Source organism: Sapajus apella, unplaced genomic scaffold (assembly GCF_009761245.1).
Source record: "Sapajus apella isolate SASKATOON/1434 unplaced genomic scaffold, GSC_monkey_1.0 scaffold136, whole genome shotgun sequence".
Lineage (NCBI taxonomy): Eukaryota > Metazoa > Chordata > Mammalia > Primates > Cebidae > Sapajus > Sapajus apella.
In genome coordinates, this window is record NW_022437076.1 from 3,378,978 (window position 1) to 3,401,847 (window position 22,870).

A 22,870-nucleotide genomic window follows, 5' to 3' on the forward strand; every position below is an offset into this window, starting at 1 on the left:
TTTTAGTAGAGACGGGGTTTCACCATGTTGGCCAGGATGGTCTTGATCCCTTGACCTCGTGATCTGCCCGCCTTGGCTTACCAAAGTGCTGGGATTACAGGCGTGAGCCACGTCACTCGGCCCCTCATTTATTGATATAATCGCTTTTGGATCGTTTGAGGTATATTCTTTTAGATCGTTTTCTATGAATTTATATACATACATAATTTAGATAGCTTTACAGTGGTTTAAAGAGATGGAGCCTCACTGTGTCACCCAGGGTAGAGTACAGTAGCATGATCATAGCTCACTGCAGCGTTGAACTCCTGGGCTCTAGCGACCCTCCTGCCTCAGCCTCCTGAGTAGCTAGGATTACAGGTGTGAACCACCATGCCTGGCTGTTTTTATAAAAGTGGGATGATATTCAATGTATGGTTCTCTGATCTCCACCCCCAAACTTAATATATCTTGGAGAGTGTCATATGTAAGCAACACGAATCTATTCCTTTCTTTTTGAATGACTGCATAGTTTTTTTGAACAGCTTTCTTGAAATATTTATATATCATAAAGTTACTTATTTAAAGTATACAATTCAGTAGTTTTTGGTGGTATTCACAGAGCTGTGCAAGCATCATCGTAATCAATTTTAGAACCTTTTTATATTGCCTTGAAATGAAATCTGCTACCTTTTAGCTATAAGCTTCTAATCCCCCATCCCCTCAGCCTAAGCAGCCACTAATCTGTCTGTCTCTATGAAGTTGTATACTCTGGACATTTGATGAAAATAGAATCATGGTCTTTTATGTCTGCCTTTTTTCACTTGGCATAATGTATTCAAGGGTCATCAGTGTTGTGGGATGTATCAGTACTTTTTTTTTTTTTGATGGAGTCTTGCTCTGTCATCTGGCTGGAGTGCAGTGGGGCGATCTCGGCTCACTGCAACCTCTGCCGCCCAGGTTCAAGAGATTCTCCTGCCTCAGCCTCTCGAGTAGCTGGGACTACAGGCACACGCCACCATGCCTGGCTAATTTTTGTATTTTTAGTAGAGATGGGGTTTCGCCCTGTTGGCCAGGATGGTCTCTATCTCTTGACCTTGTGATCTCCCTGCCTCAGCCTCCCAAAGTGCTAGGATTACAGGCGTGAGCCACCGCACCCGGCCCAGTACATTATTTTTAATGGCTGTGAATATTATTCCATTGTATGGACACAGCACATTTTGTTTATTCATCAGTTGATAGACATTTGGGTTGTACCCATCTTTTGGCAAGAGTGAAGAATGCAGTTGTGAATGTTTGTGTACAAGTATTTGCTTGAATACCTGTTTTCAGTTCTTTTGTGTCTATCCCTAGGGGTAGAATTTCTGGGTCATGTGGTCACAGTTCATGTGGGACTTTTTGAGGAATTGCCAAATTATTTTCCACAGCAGCTGTACTGTCTTACCTTCCTCCCAGCCGTATCTGAGGGCTCTGATTTCTCCACATCCTTGCTAACACTTGTGGTATTCTGTTTTTTGATCACAGCTATGCCAGTGGTGTGAGTGGCAGCTCGCTGTGGTTTGATTTGCATTTCCTGATGACGAGTGTTTTGAGTGTCTCTCCATGCACGTATTACCCCTTGTATATCTCCTTTAGGGATGTGTGTATTTAGATCCTTTGCCCATTTTTAAATTGAGTTGTCTTTTTCCTGCTGAGTTGTACGAGTTGTTTTTGTAGAGGCACGTCCTTTATCAGATACATGATTCGCAAATATTTTCTACCATTCTGTGCACTTTTGACTTACTTGATAGTAAGTATGAGGAATTAGTGTTAACTTTTCTTTAAATGTGTGGTAGAATCTACAAACGAAGCCATCTGGGTCTGGGCTTTTCATTATGCATTATTTTTTGATCATGAGTTTGATCTATTTATTTGTTACATCTTTAGATTTTCTATTTCTTACTGGGTAGGTTTTGATAGGTTGTGTTTTTCTAGGAATTTGTTCATCTAAGTTATCCAATTTATTGACCTATAGTTTATAGTATTTGTATTTTATCCTGTGAAGGTAGCTTATTTTAACCAGTTTTCTACAGACATGTAAGTTGTTTTTACTTTTTACGGTTAGAAACGGTGCTGCAGTGAACATTTGAGTCTATCTGTCTTTGTGTACATTGCAAGCGTGTTAGAGGATGGATTGTTAGACGTGGAATTGCGGGTCAGAGGTCTGTGTATTTAAAATGTTGATTGTTTCTGTTCCATTATCCTCCTCCTGCTCATCTTTCTATCCTTATTGATTGGCATAAGCTCTTTATGTCGGTAATCTTGGTCTCCTAAGCCTGGAGGTGGTAAGCATGCACAGCATGGGTAGTGCACATGTACCCAGAGCCGATGGGAAGAGGAGGTTTGGCATCCGGATGTTTGACGGCTCACGTCTGCTTAAGGGAGTCGGATGTGGGTGCCCTAAGCCCACCCCGTACATTCATTCTTGGGGTTTCTAGATGCCAGATCCTGAACTGCTGATAGGTCAGGGGCTTTTTGCCTCTGACAGGCTGGCTTTGGCCTGACAGAGGCTGTCTGGGGTCAACAGCAGGGCTGGGTCTCTCCAGGGACTTCGCCAGGCTCCTTCCCAGGGTGGTTCTGGGAATTCTGGGAGCAGTGGGAGCTGTAGGCAGTTCTGGCCCACGGTGCCTGCAGAGCTAGGGAGAGTGCCTGGAGGCCCCAGCTCCGCGTGAGGAAGGACTGAAGACAGACACAGCATTGCTCATCACCGCTTTCTTTTCTCTGTTCTTCACTGGGGACCGTCTCTTCTGGGTGCTTACTGACTCATGGCTTCCCATGCCCAGATGTGGGCAGTGACGTTAGTTTGAGAAAGGGTTGCAGTTTTATGGGACGGGAAGTGGGAGGACCTCCGTGTGTGTTTTGTTGGGGTGGAGCTGCCAGCCCCTCACACTTCCATTCCACTTCCCTTTGTTCCTTTTTGCTCTTACTGGAGTAGACAAGGGTGGCATCAAAGTAGGTTAAAGGTTTGGACAAATGCAGTTTGGGATTTAAAGTAACCCATCTAGGCTGGGCGCAGGGCTCACGCCTGTCATCCCAACACTTTGGGAGGCTTAGGTGGCCAGATCACATGTGGTCAGGAGTTCAAGACCAGCCTGGCCAACATGGTGAAACTACGTCTCTACTAAAATAACAAAAATTAGCTGGGCATGGTGGTGGTGGGCGCCTGTAATCCCAGCTACTTGGGAGGCTGAGGCAGGAGAATCACTTGAACCTGGGAGATGGGTGCTGCAGTGAACTGAGATTGCACCACTCCAGCCTGGGCGACAGAGCAAGAATCCATCTCAAAAACAAAATGAAACAGAACAAAAAAAAACCCCTCTGGGGACTCAGAGGCCTGGGTTCAGTGGTGTTCAGGTTTTGTTTCACCAGCTTTAGGGGGCAGGGGACAGGGCAGGCAGAGGCAGAGGCGGCACAGCTGGGGCTCAGTTCCCTCCACCCCCCGGCCCTGCTGCTCTGGCCACAGCAGCTCTACTTTGACTGGTGGGTTTCCTGTATCAGGGTGTGGAATGTCACTTATGTGGACACCTTGGCCCCGTTGCTGGGTTGAAAACATGCTACATATGGCTTCTGCCGGAGGCTGAATCCCGAGGATGGCAGGCGTTTGTGGAATTTGGCCTTTCCCAGGGGCCCCGCAGGCCCCTTACCTTGACAGAGACTGAGTGTCTGTCCCCTAGGGCCGAGGGTCCGCGGCCCGGGCTGCTGTATTCTCTCTCTTGCCGTGTGGGATGCTCGGCCTTCTAGCCCTGCACAGGCAAAATCAAATTATCTTCTCTGTTGATCCAAATGAATGTGGTCCCTGGGGAAGCCCCTGGCTCAGCTTCCAGACAGTTGGTGAGGAAGAGGCTTTGGCCGTGGACCTCCGGGCTGATCCCCGTCTTTCTGTCCCCCGCTTTTGTCTTTCAGTCGTCGGAGTTTTTCGAGATGCTGGAGAAAATGCAGGTGAGTACGAACCCCCACTACAGGGGGGAAGAAGCCCAGCCCTGGAGGTGGGTGGCATAGGGACCAGGCAGAACCCCCGGGCAGAAGTTGGGTGCCCTGGAGGGTGGGGCAGAGAAGAGAGGATCACATCCCCTTGGCCCAGACAACCCAAGGCCTTTTTGCTGTTGAGGGGCATGGAGCACTTTGGGAACACTCCTGTGGAAGGACAGGGAGGATAAAAAGCAGAACTTCCCTAACAGAGCAGCTGGGGCGGCCAGAAGCCCTGTGGATGTGGAGGAGGGTTTGAAGGGCCCATTGTTCCTGGAACAAGCTGGAAAGAAAGCTTGAAAGAACTAGCTGCTTCATGGGGGAGTCATCTTGTGTGGGGAGGCAGAGGGGCAGGGTGGGAGGCCGCCCTGAGTTCAAATCTTGCCTCAGACACTTAACTAGCACAAGTTCCTTGCCTGTTCTAAGCCTCTGTAAATAAAGAGGAAGAAAAGCACCACTTCCGTGGTGGCTGGGTGAAATGAGATGATCTGTGTGAACACGTGGTAGGCACGTCATAAAGCTGGTGTGTCGTGTGGGTTTGGGGTCTCTGCCCTTCCTCTCCAGGGTCAGGCTCCCAGGTAAGAGCTGCTGCCCTGGGGAGTATGTGCAGAGGTCCCGAAGGGCTCATTGGCGTGGGCAGGAAGCGTGGGAAGACCATGCTGACAGTGGCACCTGTAGCTCAAGCATGCATCTGGGCTCAGAGATGGACAGGCGTCGTTTCTTCCTGACAGGGCCCTCAGAAGTAGGTCTATTATTACTGTTATCCTCATAGGACAGGTGAGAAAATCGAGGCACAGAACTATTAAAGGAAGCACTCAGAGGGTGTGTGGCTTGTAAATAGCTTCTGAGCCAGAGAGTTCAGCCATCATGTCATGATGCTTTGTACCCTGGGTAGGTGCTCCAGGCTCAGGGGAGAAGATTCTGCAATCGTGGTCTGGAAGTCCTAGGAGGAGGGGCAGATACAGCGCGCACCACAGTCCCGAGATGCAGGCGAGGCAGCCAGGTCTCCCTGAGTGTGGGGAGGGAGGAGAGACGCTATTGAAGGGAGAACATTGTTCCTGGTTGTGCCCCCGCGAGCAGGTTAAGATTGTCCTCTCTACCTGGCAGCGTGTAGACAACAAACGCATCTTCTACACATTCAGGGACTTATCATCAATGTGCAGAGACAAGGATAGCACATGCCTGACCACGAGTGGCAGGAGATGGTATATAATCAAGTGCTCAGTTGCTTGGAGCAAAGCTGGGATTTTCTCCTCAAGTCAGTGGGAGCCTGGCACTCTGGGAAGCTGGCAGGGGCTTTGCAGCCCACCCAGCCTTCTCTCGGGTTGCTCCTCAGATCCTCTCTTCCTTCGCCCCAGCTGGAGTCCCCTTCCCACAGCTTTCCCCGACAAAGGGCCTCTCTGAGCACAGCATTCAGCTGCAGTTAACCAGCCTCAGACTCTTCTTTTTTTTTTTTTTTTTGAGACAGAGTTTTGCTCTGTCACCCAGGCTGGAGTGCAGTGGCGTGATCTTGGCTCACCGCAACCTCTGCCTCCCAGGTTCAAGTGATTCTCCTGCCTCAGCCTCTGGAGTAGCTGGGACTACAGGTGTGTGACACCATGCCAGGCTAATTTTTGTAATTTTAGTAGAGATGGGGTTTCACCATATCAGCCAGGCCGGTCTCGAACTCCTGACCTCGTGATCCTCTCACCTTGGCCTCCCAAAGTGCTGGGATTACAGGCGTGAGCCACTGCGCCCAGCCTGTTCTGTTTAGAGGCTGCTGGGCTTGTCTTTTCATCTAGATGGTGCGCTTTCTAGGGCAGGGGTCTTGTTTGATTCTCCCTCTGTCTCTGCAATGGCTGGTAACCATGGGTGGGCTGTCTGTTCCATTTCAGCTGAGACTGTTGAAGCCACATTCCTGGGTGTTTAAGCCTCTACCATGTGGCCCCTGGGCCCAGCCTCAGAGATTCACTTGTTAGGAAGAAGCTCCTGTCTGGGGCGCTGATGGTGATGGAGTGCCCATGTGGGCCTTGAGCCTCGGCTCCATCTCTCTTCATCTTGCAACTGGAGAAACTGAACCTCGGGGCAGTGAAGTGCCCGGGTCACTGTGCTAGTTGTGAAAAGCTGAAACTGGGACCTGGGATTCCCAGTTCCCAGCCCAGGAGTCTAGGAACTGGAAAAGGGGCAGAGCCCTGTGAAGCAGGAGGGGCCAGGTGCACAAGCTCTGGATTCTTTGTCTCGGCTTCGGGTTCTAACCCTGACGCTTTCTAGCTGAGTATCTCTGGCCAAGTCAGTTTCCGTCTCTGAGCCTTAATTCTTCGTTGAGGGGAGAAGGGGAAATAAAGATAATACCTGTGGAGGCTGGGTGTGGTGGCCCACGCCCGTAATCCCAGCACTTTGGGTGGCTGAGGTGGGCGGATCGCCTGAGGTCAGGCATTCTGGAGCAGCCTGGCCGACATGGTGAAACCTTATCTCTACTAAGAATACAAAAAATTAGCCGGGTGTGGTGGCAGGTGCCTGGAATCCCAGCTACTCAGGAGGCTGAGGTAGGAGAATCACTTGAACCCAGGAGGTGGAGGTTGCAGTGAGCTGAGATTGTGCCACTGCACTCAGTGTGGGCGACAGAGCGAGACTCCATCTCTAAATGAATAAATAGCAAAAGAGAATACCTCTTGCTAAGCTAGTGCATGGAGGAGAGAGGGCCCAGTACTGGGCAGTGGCTGCCCGGTTAGGGGAGGGAATGGCGTGGTGGAGGGGGCGGAAGGAGGTTTGCTCTCCTGCCCTAGGGGCTGTTCCCAGCCAGGGATGACTAATGCAGCCAAACAAAACAGACTCCTGGCATCGCTGCCCCCACCTGCCGTCCGCCCAGTGTGCCACCCGGGACAGGGTCTGTAGGGCCATGCAGGTGACTTTCTGTGTGTGTGAGAGAGGAGTGCCTGTCCAGTGGGAAGGGCCTCCCACGCCCTCCTGAACAATGCTGCAGGGTGACTCAGCCCAGGGGAGTCCGGGGAGGCTGCATCCGAATCCACCCAGTTCACAGGAGCCCTGCTGTCCACAGTGTGTGGGGCACGCCATGTACTTGGTGAGCCGGTGACCCGGCTTCAAATCTAGGCCCTGCCACGTGATAGCTGTGCGGACTTAGGCAAACAGCCTCCTCCTGGGGCGCAGTGTCCTCACTGGTGGAAAGGTGCTGTGAGTTTCAAGGGAGACCCAGAGACAGCTGGCTGGGAAGGTTAAGATCCCCGTGCGTTAGTGTTACGACCAGGCAGAGACTGCTTCTGGACTTCCTGCTTCCGAGGGGAACCGTTTCTTCTGGTTTGTGCACTGCCTCATACTCTCGCCTGATTTTCTCAGTCAGTGTTGGAAATACCACGTGCTGCCCTCCTGCACAACGTGGTTAAGTCAGACTCAGTGATAGAACTGCTGGACAGGGGCCGGGCGCGGTCACTCACACCTGTAATCCCAGCACTTTGTGAAGCTGAGGTGGGTGGATCACCTGAGGTCAGGAGTTCAAGAACTGGCCAGCATGGTGAAACCTCATCTCTGCTAAAAGTACAAAAATTAGCCGGGTGTGGTGGCACATGCCTGTAATCCCAGCTACTCGGGAGGCTGAGGCAGGGGAATCACTTGAACCGGAGAGGTGGAGGCTGTAGTGAGCTGAGACTCTGCCACTGCACTCCAGCCTGGGTGACAGAGAGAGACTGTCTCAAAAAAAAAAAAAAAAAAAAAAAAAAAAGTTTGGCCACTGCTCCCCAGAAGTGAATTCTTTCTGTAGATGAACGCCCTTATTCCATCCCAGGCATCATGTCTGATCCTTGCATCAGCCAGATGGAAGGTGAGTGAGTGTCGTCAGCCTCATTTTACAGGTGACACTGGGGGCTCCAAGAGGCTACGCTTTGTCGAGGGTCACAAATAGGAAGCTCGCAGCAGAGTGAGGGCCAGCACCAGGGCTCCTGCCCGTCCCCTGGGGCCTGTAGGCACCGGGCCTAGAGCGCGGGACCTCACACCAGCAGGCACGGGTTCCCATGTTCCTCTTCCCTTACTGACTCTGTGACCCTAAGACAGACGTTTAAGCTTTGGATGACAATACTGCCTCCTTCATGATAATAACGACCCACAGCATTTATTATACAGCAATCCGCGTTCCAAGTGCTGAGCGCATTGTTAAGACTGAACCCTCACCACCATAGTGGACACCACCATCATTCCCATTTCACGGATGAGAACACTGAGTCACAGAGAGGCTTCTGCGGCTCGCCAAGGTCATCAGGCTGATAGGAGGCAGTGTTGGGATTTGAACCCTGGTGATCTGGCTCAAGTCTGTGCCATCAGCCCAGCGGCCCTGCCGCCTCACCTGAGGCTGCTGTGAGGCCGACAGTGGCCAGATGTGGGGTGTACCAGCCCAGCACGGGCCAGCTGCGGCTCCGCTCCTGTTACTAACCCCTGCGAGGCCAGGTGCTCTTCCTCCAGCCCTTTCTTCTGACCTTTGCTTTTCTGTGGATTCTGTTTTCCTTGTTTCTATAGGGGATCAAGCTTGAAGAGCAGAAGCCAGGACCCCAGAAGAACAAGGTGGGCTGGGTGGGTGAGGGGGCGGCCAGATGGCCCTGGTGAGGGGCCAGGGCGAGAGGAAGGCAGGAGGAGCTGCCAGGTGCTGGGGTCTTCCATCTCACACCCTCTAACTCTGACCTTCGCCACGGCCCCTGAGTGACTGTGCCCTTGTTAGCCTAGTGCAGGATGGGCAGCAAAGGGGTCCTGGCTCCATGCCTTAGGGCAGCTTCTGAGCAGGCTGGGGGAGGCCTCGGTGGGAGCTCAGGCTTGGCCGTGTGGCCTGGCTCTTCCCTGTCCTGTACAGCGTGAGGCTGTCAGGCTATGTCCTGGGTTCCAGGGGGCAGTCGGCTCTCAGCTTCAGGTTCCATTTCCAAGCGCAGGGGTGCCGCTTATGCCTTGGAGGTCAGACCCCTTGCCTAGAGACGAGCGTTGGGTGAGACCAGGGGTCGTTTTCCGGAATTGGCATTCTAGGATGAGGAGCTGGTATCACGGGCAGTGAGAAGTTCAGCGCCTTCGTCTATTGCATCATCAGCTGGCAGGGTTTATGTTTGGGTTCTGTCAGTTTGGACAAGAACATGGTGGATGTCCGATCCCAGAGCTGCTTCTGAGCTGTTCTTCCACTGACTGTGCCTCCCTCAAAGCCCCAGGCAGCCTGCTAAGCCCCCACGGCAGACCCCCTTGCTAGGCCTGGAAACAGCGCTCAGACTCCATGAGCGCTGCCGGGACTCGCGGTGACGTCCCCTGGTTTGTCTTGCAGGATGACTACATCCCGTACCCCAGCATCGACGAGGTAGGCACCCCCACTCCCACCTGCTCTGCAGCCTGCGCTGGGTCCCGTCCCTGGGAAATGAGGGCCATGGGCTGTGCCAGCCCCACAGGGGAGAGAACCTGGGGCCTGGGACCTCCTTCCTGTCTTTGCCGTTGTAACCTCAGCTTTTCCATGTGGAAGTTGGGGGTGCTCATCTCGGCCTTGCCACCCTGGGGCTACAGGGTTGGTGAAGGAAGCTGGAGAGGCTGCGGGGCTTAGAAGAGGGGTTCATGTTACTGCCTTTGGCCTCAGGTACCAGTGGGTACCAGGCCCTCTCCTGGGAGCAGCACGGAGGTAGTGGGGACACGGCCACTGGCCCCCTCTCCCCTGCGGTCCCAAAGGCCGGCTGCAGTGCGAGGCCCTCCCTCTGCCTTCAGGTTGTGGAGAAGGGAGGCCCGTACCCTCAGGTCATCCTGCCCCAGTTTGGGGGCTACTGGATTGAGGACCCAGAGAACGTGGGCACCCCAACATCGCTGGGCAGCAGCATCTGTGAGGAGGAGGAAGAGGACAACCTCAGCCCCAACACATTTGGCTACAAGCTGGAGTGCAAGGGCGAAGCCAGGGCCTACCGCAGGCACTTCCTGGGGAAGGTGAGGCTGGGGACCTGGGGAGAGGAGCTGCCGGGGTGGGGGAGGGCAGGGTGCCCTGGGGTCCTCTCTCCAGGGCCTACCGCAGGCACTTCCTGGGGAAGGTGAGGCTGAGGACCTGGGGAGAGGAGCTGCCAGGGTGGGGGAGGGCAGGGTGCCCCGGGGTCCTCTCTCCAGAGCCCCCTTTTCCTTTGACTCTTACCTCCTTCCCAGTCTGTGCTTTCGTTTCTGCCTGCTGCTATCTCAGTTGAAGGGTCTGATGGGCCCTGTCCTGGGATAGGGGACGGGGCAGGGGGGCTGTGCACAGTCAGGGGGCCCAGTGCAATGAGTCCTTGTGGGGACCACCCCCGCAAATGTGTTAGGAGGTGATGGAATGGGTACTGTTTGCGGTGAAGGACGGTGGGTGGAGATTTGAGTGTTGGGGAAAAATGTTTTCACACCTCGGAAGTCTCTGTTTCCATCTAATCGCACAAGTCTCTCTTGTCCTCATTCAGGTAGGTCCTCTGAGTACAGGTACTGCTTAGTGGCTGGCTGGGAGCCTCTGATGGTTTAAAAGTGACAAAGTTACATTAAAAAAATATATTCTGCCCTTCTGCCGTAACAGATTCTTGAGGTAAGCCTAGGGCAGATTCCGGAAGTCTGTAGCCTGAAGCCGCTTTGCAGTCTTACAGGAGGGGAGAGGCTGCAGCAGAGCCCTGGGGGTCTTGTTAGCAAGCGGATTCCAGGGCCTGGCTGTGATCCAGCTGGTCTGGGGAGCTGTGTTTTTCGCCTGTGTTCCCCGAGCCAGGGAGTGGTCCAGAAACCTCCCAGCTGCCAGTTGGTGGAGGTGCCAGGGTTCCTCCTTGCTGTCCTGCCCCAAATAGTCTTAATTGGGGAGGGCTGCCCCCCGGGAATGAGAACGTGGAGTCAGTTTCCTGCAGGCAAGACGTTGTGCTTTAGAGTCAAGACAGATGTGCGTTTGAACCCTGGATCTGTTACTTACTAGTTGTGTGGTCCCAGGCAGTGACTTAACCTCCATGCCCATGGGTTTTCCCATGTGTGAAAACGAGGATGCTGTTCTCTCCCGAATACAGTCGTGGTCAGGCGTGAAGGACACGGGTATGAAGCCTCTGGCACAGCGCCTGGGCATCCTGAAGATTCTGTCGGTGCCCATTCATGTCGTTGTCACTGGCATCCATAGCATCCTTCTTGTTGCTGTGTATTCTCACGCCTGGTGAAGGAGCTGGTGTGGGGAGACATATCAGGAAGGTTTCTTCATCCTTCCCGCTCACACCCAGTTTCTCTTTTTAGGATCATCTAAACTTTTATTGTACTGGCAGCAGCCTGGGGAACTTGATCCTGTCTGTCAAGTGCGAGGAGGCAGAGGGGATCGAGTACCTTCGGATCATTCTCAGGTGGGTCTGTCGCACAGCTTGAGGCCGCTCCTCTTCCAGGCGGGGCTCTCATCAGTGGTGGTGGGGGCTGGGGTGAGACTCAGAAATACCAGTCTGACCAGTCTGGTCTGGATGCACTGGGGCGACAGGTCTGTTGGAATCCTGGGGCTGTGTCTGAAGTTTCCTAGCAGGGAGACTGTGTGCTCCATCAGCTGACAGTGGGGTCCTGGTCTCAAGGTCACCCAGACCATACCCCTCCCTGCCCCTGTTTCTTACAAGGCCATGGCTCTGGGAAAGATGGGAAGAAAAGTAGGGATAGTTCAGTGTGACTCATCCTGATGAGTCCTGGGAGAGGGTTCTCCAGGGTCCAGCCTGTGGTGTACATCTCGTCAGGAAATGTAGTGCCCTGCGTGTTTGTCGTGTGTGCTGGGTTCCCTGAGGTGCGGTGATGTTCACAACAGGAGCACTGATTTATAGCGGAAGCCAGGATACCTCTCTCTGGATGGTGACCTTCTCAAGGGCAGGAACTGGAACTGGTTTCTGTTTGGTTTAGCTAACATGTTTTGTAAAACCTTCAGACACAATGAGGGCTGAGACTTGGTCCCTGTTCTCTGAAAGGCACATGGTTTTGTGAATTTTAATGTGTGTCACGGGTGTTGTTATTTTAGCAATAGGCACAGGATGCTTTGGCGGGGAGTCTGTGTCTTATTTATCTCTGTCCCTGGTGGGCTGGTGCTCAGCAGAAAGCTCTCAATCCTTATTTGTGAAATCTAATAGAAAATTCTTGAAGGTATTTGGAAAAGAGCAATCACATTTTTTTTCCTGCCCAAATTTTGAGATAAATATCGGAGGAAATAAGGACGCATAACCCTGCTTTGGGAAAGGTGGGGGTCAGTGGCTGGAGGACGTTGTCAGCACCCATCCAGTCTTAGTTTGTTTCTTATCAAGAAAGGAAGCAATTTTCTCTACAGAGGTTCACTTGGCTGGAAATCATATTTGCAAGGCATAGAAGAGTCAATTAAATAGCAGGAGCCAATTTTCTGAGGGGTTAATAACTGGATCTCCATCTCCAAATAGGGTTTGCAGCTAGGTGAACCTCTGCGAAGAAAATTGCTACCTTAATAAAAATCAGACCAAGATTGGGTAGGATTTTTGAGCAAGATGACAACGGAATACAAAGATGCAACCCCCTTTTTCTAATACTGTATCCTGCGTTAGGACTGGAAGTGCTGCCTCGAGGCTGGAAGCTAGAGAAAGGTGTCGGGCACACAACACGTACTTTGATGGTTTTTTGTTTTTGTTTTGTAATCTGTGGGGCAGTTAGGAGTAAATGTGGGTAAATATTGAGTGTTGAACCGCAGGAAAGAAGTGTCGTATGGGAATCTACTTAGAAAGCAGTGTCGTATGGGAATCTATGAAGTTGGAGATTCTAGGAGAATCCTGTCCTCTTTTGGAGTGAGAATGAGCTGAGGAACAGCTGGGGATCTTTCCACATAGGATTACTTTCGTTGTGGTGGGTCAACAGCATTTGAACTCACTGCCCCGGGCAAGCTCCAATGTGGCCCTCCCAGATGGAAAGCTAGCGGGTAGGGTGGTGAAGAGAAGCCCACACCAGCTTGGAAGTTGGGCGGTCACATCGTGTACTTGGAGTGATTGCCAGGCCAAATTGGAAGCCAGACATAAAAAATTGGCTCCATGGCTTAGCAGCTTTGCCAGACACAAAGAAGAAATTATCCAGAGATGTAATTCCCCTGCTAGCAGTGACTGCTGTCCAAACTTCTTCCTCATTCCCCATAGGCCTCTGGGATTTTTTAACTGATGTCCCAAATTTGTAACTATCAACTCCTCAGTCTAAAATCTAAGTATTCTGACAGCCTGTGTGTGCCATGAAGAGTCTACCCACAGTTTGGGGACAACAAGCCTGTGTAGATTAATTCCGTTTCAAGTTTGGATGTAAAGAAGAAGAAATTTTATAGGTTTGTAAGAGAAGAGATTCTGCCTCAAAAAAGCATAAACTGTTTAGAAAAATAAGAGAGTTTTGAAAAGTATTTACTTTTACAGAAAACCAGGTAAATTTGAGATAATAACTTTGCATTTTCCACGAACTTCTAGAAAAAATACACACTGTGAAAGAAAAGATAGTGTGAGCCAACAGAATGAGAGGAAACAGTTGCTGGTTAAGTTGGGGAGATAATATAAGGAAACTAAAAATGGCCCAAAAGAATTTTAAATGGTATATGAAGCAGTAAAAGGCAGAATCTACTTTGTAGAAAATCCAGTTATTCATATGGGGAACAAGCTTAAGAAACTCTTGCGTAATTCAAAGGAAACACGACAACTTTAAAATGATGAGTGAGATTCTGATGAATATGGAGGGCAGTGAGCAGGAATTAAACATATGGACAGTTGGTGTTCTTAAGCTGATTGAAGACTTACATCTGGGAATCAAAACGACTAACCCATTAACAGACAAAATCAATGAAAGGAAACTAATCGCTGGATGTATTTTGATGAAAATTTAGTATTTCATAGCTATAAAATTACTAGTAGAGTGGAAGCATTCCAAATAGTAAAAGAAGACAAAGAAAATACACATGTAGAAAAGGAAAATGAAGGAATAATAAATATGATAGAAGTGTGAGTACATATGTGATGATAATAAATATAAATGAGTTAAATTCCATTGTCAAACAACGCAGATTCCCAATTTGAGTAATATCTCCAAAAAACCTATACAAATTGATCTATATTAAAGAAAGTAACTCAGAATATTTGAAAATTGTTAAGAAAAACTTACAAAAGTCAAAAACAGAAAGCATGATTGGCAATATTAATATAGAAGAGTAGAATTCCAGGCAAAAAAGCAATCAGTATGATAAAGAGGGCCATTGTCCATCTTTTCATAAAAGGTAAAATCAATAATGAAGATATACACCTTTATATTATCAATAGTATATGTTGTATATGTACACATGTATATATGGAAAAATTCACAGAATACAATTGTAATGGTAGATTTTTAACACACGTCACTTGACATATCAACACTAGGGTAAGAAGTGATATTTATTCATCTCATTAATACGTCAATTATATACATATTTTTCTTTATATGTTTCTGTTTCTGTATCTATCAGACTTTGATCCTCTAACAGATTTTTGCTTCTTTTCAATTGCCTATAGAATATTTACACAAATCGATCACATAGTATATCAGTGGTTTTCTGTGGACCTGCTATATCAGAATCATTTTGGACCTTTAAAACAGAGTAAAGCAAAGCAAGACCAAAAAACAAAAACCCCAACAAATAAAAACCAAAACCTAGACTTCCAGGCTCTAACCTGACCATTTGTACAACACACACACACACACACACACACACACACACACACACACACACACATTAAATAAGATATGTAAAGATGTATAAATATATATATTCTTATTTCCTTCCTTATTTCCATAGCATTCTATAGAATTCTGTAACTTGCTTCTCTTAACAATATATCTTAGAGATTTTTTTCATAATAGCTTATAGAGAATGTCTTAATTTACTTTACTACTGCATAGTATTCCATTGCGTGGATGTGAAATAATTTATTTGATACATCCCCTGGGCCAGGCGTGGTGGCTCACGTCTGTAATCCCAGCACTTTACGGGAGGCCGAGCCAGATGGATCACCTGAGGTCAGGAGTTCAAGACCAGCCTGGCTAACATGGCAAAACCCCGTCTCTACTAAAAATACAAAAGTTAGCTGGGTGTGGTGGCATGCGCCTGTAATCCCAGCTGCTCGGGAGGCTGAGGCAGGAGAATCACTTGAACCTGGGAGGTGGAGGTTGCAGTGAGCCGAGATAGCGCCACTGCACTCCAGCCGGGGTGACAGAGTGAGACTCTGTCTCAATAATAATAATAATAATAATAAATAATACATCCCCTGTTAATGACTATTGCCAATCTTTTGGTAACACAAATAATGATTAAATGAATAACCTTGTACAGATGTCAGTTTTTATGGATTATGATAGTTTCTTGGATGAGATAGCTGGGTTAAAACATAAACCCATTTGTATTTTGATAATGTTAAATTCAAAACTTTGACCAGCAATGTATCAAAGTGCTTCTTATTCCAAAGCCAATAGAATGTACTGTCAAACACTTGATTTTTGCCAATCTCATAGGTAAGAATTGTGTTTAGTGTTGTTTAAGTTTATAATCTTAATATGAATCATGTTGGACATCTTTTCATATTTTTAAGAACCGCTTGTATTTATTTGCTGTGAACTGTCTGTTTATAAGCTTTGCCCCTTTTTAAATTGGGCTGTTAGTTGAGATTCTATTTTAAAAAATCTCGGCTAGGTGCGGTGGCTCACTAGCACTTTGGGAGGCTGAAGTGGGAGGATGACTTGAGCCCAGGAGTTCAAGACCAGCCTGGGCAACATAGGGAGACACTGTCTCTTTAAAAAAAACATTAGCTGGGTGAAGTGACACACACCTGTGGTCCCAGCTCCTCAGGAGGCTGAGGCAGGTGGATTGCTTGAGCCCAGGAGGCAGAGGCTACAATGAGCCATGATCGTGCCACTGCACTACAGCCTGGGTGACAAAACAAGACCCTATTTCTAAGTAAATAAATTCAATCAATCAATCAATCAATCAATCAATCAGTTAACCTATGTAACTAACTTACTTATAGGTAATTATCGATGGCAGCTATGTTTAGGAACTTTTGAACCATTAAGTAAATCTAGATACATTTCAAAGAGCAAGCTCTCTGCTGAATGTATTCACCTACAATTTGATGATCAAACTAGCAATTAATAACAAAATAATGTTTTTAAAAATCCATGAAACCACTCGGAAGTAAACAATCCCAATGCTTTCTTAATAGCTTTTGGGTCAAAGGGAATAGAAGCTGCAGTTATGGAATATTTATAAAGAAATGACATATATAATGTAATACAGAACACCTATGGGTTGTATTCAAAGCAATACTTAGAAGAAAATTCATTACCTTAAATGGTTTCCTGCTAAGTAAGAAAATAACTGCCGGGTATGTTGGCTCATGCCTGTAATCCCAGTATTTTGGGAGGCTGAGGCAGGAGGGTCACATGAGCCCAGGAGTTCGAGACCAGCCTGGACAATATAATGGACTTCATCTTTACAAAAATAAAAATAAAAATGCAGTAAAATAAAAATAAGAAAGAGTGATATGTGCGAGTTGTTAGTATTGTTAGCAGCTTCTCTGTGTCTCATTTTCCTCATCTGTGAAATGATGATGGTAGCATCTACCTTGAAATTCTTGGGTGAGGCCAGGCACGGTGGCTCAAGCCTGTAATCCCAGCACTTTGGGAGGCCGAGGCGGGTGGATCACGAGGTCAAGAGATCGAGACCATCCTGGTCAACATGGTGAAACCCTGTGTCTACCAAAAATACAAAAAATTAGCTGGGCATGGTGGTGCGTGCCTGTAATCCCAGCTACTCAGGAGGCTGAGGCAGGAGAATTGCCTGAACCCAGGAGGCGGAAGTTGCGGTGAGCCGAGATCGCACCATTGCACTCCAGCCTGGGTAACATGAGTGAAACTCCGTCTCAAAAAAAAAAAAAAAAGAAAAAAAAAAGAAATTCTTGGGTGCTTCCATGTCCTGATGAGTGAGGAGCTTACAAACTGTAGCTGCTCAGTCATGGTGGCTGCTAGTGTTGTCATCAATATTGTTACCTAAGGAAAGCCGGAAGAAGGAATTCACAAAGATTAAAGCGGAAACAAATAAACTAGAAATAAAAAGAATTTGAGACTTGATAAATCTGGGTTTCTTTTAGAAGAAACAATAAGATAGGTAACAAGCTAGTCGAATATAGATGAAAAGAGAAAATAATATACACAATTAGTCATAAAAAGATGCAAGACCACCAATGTGAAGAAGATTAAATGATTACTAATGGATGCTGTGTTCAACTCATGCTATTAAATTGCTTCTGTTTCTAATTTTATTGGAAACAGATGCCTTTCTAGGAAAGTATGCCAAATGTAACTTAAGATGAGGTAAAAAAGAAACCTGAACAAACCAGTAACTGTGGAATAAATTGAAAAAGTTCTCAAAGAATTGTCTCTTCAAATGTTTCTAGATCTAGATGGTCATGTAGGGAGGTGTTTTAAACTTTAAAGGAACAGGTTTTATGTTATTTAAACTATTCAAGAAAAAATATGGAAAACTTCCCAATTAATTTAATAATGCTTAAAAGCTCTTTATGGGCTGGGTAAGGTGGCTCATTCCTGTAATCCCAGCACTTTGGGAGGCCAAGGCCTGTGCGTCACCTGAGGTCAGGAGTTCATGACCAGCCTGGCCAACATGGTGAAATCCTGCCTCAACTAAAAATACAAAAATTAGCTGGGCTTTATGGTGCATACCTGTAATCCCAGCTAATCAAGAGAGTCAGGAGAATTGCTTGAACCCAGGAGTTGGAGGTTGCAGTGAGCCAGGTTCGTGCCATTGCACTCCACCTGGGCGACAAGAGTGAAACTCCTTCTCAAAACAAAACAAAACAAAACAAAACAAAAAAACTTTTTGAAAAAAAAAAATCAGTCAAATGAGATGCAAAAACAGAAACGAAAAACAAAGAAAAGGTAGAAAGGTAGGCACCAGTATTCCTTATGAATATAGAAATCAGTGTTCTAAATAAAGTATCAATCCCAGAAACTCAAATCTAAGTAGACTATTAAGAGTAATTCACGGACGGGCACGGTGGCTCACGCCTATAATCCCAGCACTTTGGGAGGCTGAGGCGGGTGGATCACTAGGTCAAGAGATCGAGACCATCCTGGTCAACATGGTAAAACCCCGTCTCTACTAAAAATACAAAAATTAGCCAGGCGTGGTGGTGTGTGCCTGTAGTCCCAGCTGCTCAGGAGGCTGAGGCAGGAGAATTGCTTGAACCCAGGAGGCGGAGGTTGCGGTGAGCCGAGATCGTGCCGTTGCACTCCAGCCTGGGTAATAAGAGCGAAACTCCGTCTCAAAAAAAAAAAAAAAGAAAAGAGTAATTCACTGGCTGCGCACAGTGGCTCAAGCCTGTAATCACTTTGGGAGGCCGAGGTGGGCGGATCACAAGGTCAAGAGATCGAGACCGTCCTGGCCAACATGGTGAAACCCTGTCTCTACTAAAAATACAAAAATTAGCTGGGCGTGGTGATGTGCGCCTGTAGTCCCAGCCACTCGGGAGGCTGAGGCAGGAGAATTGCTTGAACCTGGGAGGCGGAGGTTGCAGTGAGCTGAGATTGTGCCACTGCGCTCCAGCCTGGGGCCTGGCAACAGAGTGAGACTCTATATATATATATTTAAAAAAAAGGAATTCTCTATAGCCAAGAGTTATTTTACTAATGCAGGATGGTTAATATTAGGAAATTCATTCATTCAGAGTCTGTTTACCCAAGGCTTAATATATGCCAGACTTTGTCTCGTTGTAGTGATCCTGTGAAGAAGAAGCTCTTGTCCTGCTACTTGGCCATAGAAGGCATTCAGGGCATTTAGATATTCTTGTTTCTGTTCTTGGTCTTACTCATCATCATCTTCTTAGGGACACTGATCATTATAGGCTAGTGAGGGTGATGTGAAACATAGGTGGTGAGGGAGGGCTGAAGGGAACGTGGAAGGTGTGTCTGAGTGTGTGTAGGATTGAGAAATTATGCTAGAGAGGTAAGAAGAGGCTAGATCCTATACAGATGATGTTTAGGAGTTCAGATTTTATCCTACGAGTAATAGGAGAGGTACTGAAGGGGGAATGTCATGATCAGATTTGCACAGCACAGTGATCATTCTGGCTAGAAAAAGAAGACTGGCTTAGAGGAAGAGCAAGGCCAGAAGCAGGAAGGTGAGTCAGGAGGCTGCTGTGATGAGCCAGTGATTATCCCAGGTGATGACCTAGACCACCAGACTGCGTGATGCAGATGTCCCTAGAGCTGTGCTAGGTAACAGCCACGATGGGGACCGAACCAAGGTGGCTTGCACTGAGTGTAGAGGAGAGGAGGTGCCAGAAAGATATTCAAAAATCGCCAACAAATGGGAGCTGAATTTACTGCTGATGAAATTCAAATAATGGTCCACTTTCAAAATCACTTAAATATGTTTAAGATCTTTATGAGATAAATAATGGATAGCATCCATAAAATGGTTAATAAATGGTGATGCAGAGAAATGAATCAAGAACTCATGGTTATAAAAGGAAAACACGCCAGGCACAGTGGCTCACGCCTGTAATCCCAGCACTTTGGGAGGCCGAGGCAGGTGGATCACGAGGTCAAGAGATCGAGACCATCCTGGTCAACATGGTGAAACCGCGTCTCTACCAAAAATACAAAAATTAGCTGGGAATGGTGGCGTGTGCCTGGAGTCCCCGCTACTCGAGATGCTGAGGCAAGAGGATTGCTTGAACCCAGAGGCGGAGGTTGTGGTGAGCTGAGATCATGTCATTGCACTTCAGCCTGGGCAACAAGAGCGAAACTCCATCTCAAAAAAAAAAAAAAAAAAAAAAAAGTGTGAATTTATGAATTGGAAGGTAGTCCCAAGAAGTTCTTACAGAACACAGTGCAGGTCAAGAGATGAAGTGTGTGAAAAAAAAATATGTGGATAATAGATGGGGAGGCATTTGTCTCAAAGACTTTCTAAAAGGAAATAATAGACTAATGAACAAATACCAAAGAACTCTTAGCTGAGAATATTTCAGAATTAAAGAAAGCACAGACCATGCTGCTGAAAGTGTTTTAAAACAAACAGTACTTCTAGACATGTGGAAGTGAACCATCAGAAATAAAAGAGTTTAAAAATGAAAAAAAAAATTAAAAAGCTATCTGAGGATGAATACAAGATAATCTATGATTTAATGAGAACTAGGCTGAGAACAGATTTCTCCTCATCCATGATAGTTGTTAAAGACAGTGGGACAATAGCTTTAAAGTGTTTAAAAGAAGAAAGAAGGAAAATTCTGTACCTAGAAAAGCCAAAGACAAAACTGCTTTCAGACATAAAAAAAACGAAGGGAATGTCCCACTTGGGCTCTTTCTGAAAGAATTACTGAAGGATATACTTCAATCAGAGGAAAAGAAAAACCAGAAAAGATTTAATTAGAAAGTGACAAGAAATAGGTAAATATGTTGATAAATTTAATTAGTGACTGTAAAGGAAAAGTGGGCTTTTTGGTGGTTTAAAAGGAGGCTTGAACTAAAGTTAAAAACAAAAGTAATTAGGACAATGGGAAGGAAAAAATGTTCAGTAGATAGAGCATACTCTGTTGTTTCTTATTTATGCCCCTCAGGAAAGAGGCATAAATCTTAGAGTTTGATGAAAAAAATATAAATAGGTGTAAGGAGAGATACAGAAATACAGTCTATAGCTCCCAGATTATCAGGGGATAAAAAGAGGATTAACGAAAACAAAAAGCAGAAAAAAAAATTCAATTGAAGATAGGAAAGGAAGAGAAAAAAAGGAAAGAAAACACAGGGAATAAAAAATATAAAATGATGATTTAGAAATAATTTCAGGCCAGAATGATGGGTCATGCCTGTAATCCTAGCACTCTGGGAGGCCGAGGTAGGCAGATCACCTGAGGTTACGAGGAGCTTTGAGACTAGCCTGGCCAACATGGTGAAACCGTCTCTACTAAAAATACAAAAAATTAGCTGGATGTGGTGGCATGTGCTTAGAATCCTAGCTACTCAGGAGGCTGAGGCAGGAGAATCACTTGAACTCAGGAGGCAGAGGTTGCAGTGAGCTGAGATTGCACCACTGCACTCCAGCCTAGGTGATAGAGTGAGGCTCTATCTAAAAAAAAAAAAAAAAAGATCTTTTTTTCAAATATGATAGTAATTGCAATAAGTATAAATAGTTTAAATTAGCCTATTATAATACCAGCCTATCAGACTGAATTAAAAATACAGCTATATTCTGCTCATAAGAGACATGTAAAGCAAAATGGTGTGGAAAGATTGAAAGTAAAGGAATAGAAAAAGATACGCTGGGAAAATACTCACCATAAAAGTTGGCATAGCAATAGTAATATCAGACAAAATAAAATTTTAGGACCAAAAGACTAGGGAGAGTGTGTACTTCTTTGTAACCTGGAATACTTCTTTCCCACTCCTGATGTTTCCTGTGGCATAGAGGGAATACTTTTGTGTAACACCCGTGGTTCTTTTTGTCCTCTCTGATTGGTGTATTTGGGAGCAAGAACTCACATGTGTAGCCGTTTTCCTTCCCCCTTTCCTCTTGGATCCAGCTGCCCGGAGGGTGGGCTCCTGTGCAGTAAGTCTCACCTGAGCAGCCCCAGGGAAGGGGCTTGCCCATGGCCAGCATTGCCTGTGACTAGGTGGGTAAGTTGGGCTAATTCTGGCGTTAGTTAGACGCATTTCATCTGCACACTAAGCTGTGTGCTCCCACGTGGTCTTCATCAATCACAAGGGAGTTCTTTTGACTCCGAACACCTTATTCTGTTATTTGTTTGCTTTTGAATTTCCTCAGAAACTGGGTAGGGAAAGATCCCTTTTTCTTGGTCCCCTAGAGGCCCTGGGCTCTGTGATGATGAAGAGGACACGTTCTGTTCCTCTTTATCACCCAGATGTTCTGTGAACGCGTTCTGTTCACAGTTATTAACTGGTACTTAATAACACGGTCTTGAATTTAAAAAAGCAAAACAGCAATATAAGAAGTAGACAAATACTCAGTTACAGTGGGAGATTGTGACATTTCTGAGAAACCAGTGGCTTGAGCAGGCAAAAAGTTGTGAGGATGTAGAAGACTTGAATGATACATTAATGAATTTCATCTTGGGTAATGTATTTCTGCTCTTAAAAAAGAAAAAAATACATTTTTTCAAGTCCATGTAGCATAGGAAAAAGTAAAAGTCCATGTATTAAAGTCAACAAATTTCTTTTTTTTTTTTGAGACGGAGTTTCGCTCTTGTTACCCAGGCTGGAGTGCAATGGCGCGATCTCGGCTCACCGCAACCTCCGCCTCCCGGGTTCAGGCAATTCTCCTGCCTCAGCCTCCTGAGTAGCTGGGATTACAGGCACACACCACCATGCCCAGCTAATTTTTTGTATTTTTAGTAGAGACTGGGTTTCACCGTGTTGACCAGGATGGTCTCGATCTCTTGACCTCGTGATCCACCCGCCTCGGCCTTCCAAAGTGCTGGGATTACGGGCGTGAGCCACCGCGCCTGGCTAAAGTCAACAAATTTCAAATATATCCTTTAGATTATGTTCCCTGAATATAAGACAAATCGTCAACAATTACAATACTGGAGGGAAAAAAATCTCATATTTGGAAAGTTAAAAAAAAAGACTTTAAAAAATAAATCATGGACTGAAGAGGAAATCACAAAAGAACTGACAAAATATTTAGAACTAAATGACAGTGAAAATACTACGTATCGAATTGTGTGGGATACAGTTAAAGTGGTACTTAGAGATGTATAGTTGTCAATGCACTTCAAAAAACATCAAACGAGTAAGTATGTAGGTCAGGAAGTTGGAAAAAGAGTACTAGAAAAAACTCTGAAGAAAATAGAGGTGAAAAAGATAAGAACAGACTTGTGAAGTAGGAAGCAAAAAT

The 22,870-nt window shown here is 46.6% G+C and overlaps 1 protein-coding gene across 1 annotated transcript in view; it reads left to right on the top strand.

The window, feature by feature from the left end:
* RAP1GAP2 (RAP1 GTPase activating protein 2) overlaps positions 1-22,870 on the top strand; it is a 258,374-nt gene that overhangs the window by 190,398 nt on the left and 45,106 nt on the right. Inside the window, exons 5-9 of the mRNA XM_032263517.1 lie at positions 3,919-3,954; positions 8,485-8,529; positions 9,266-9,298; positions 9,694-9,906; positions 11,194-11,297. Of these exons, the coding sequence (XP_032119408.1) occupies positions 3,919-3,954; positions 8,485-8,529; positions 9,266-9,298; positions 9,694-9,906; positions 11,194-11,297 (431 nt within the window). The remainder of the gene's footprint in view (positions 1-3,918; positions 3,955-8,484; positions 8,530-9,265; positions 9,299-9,693; positions 9,907-11,193; positions 11,298-22,870) is intronic.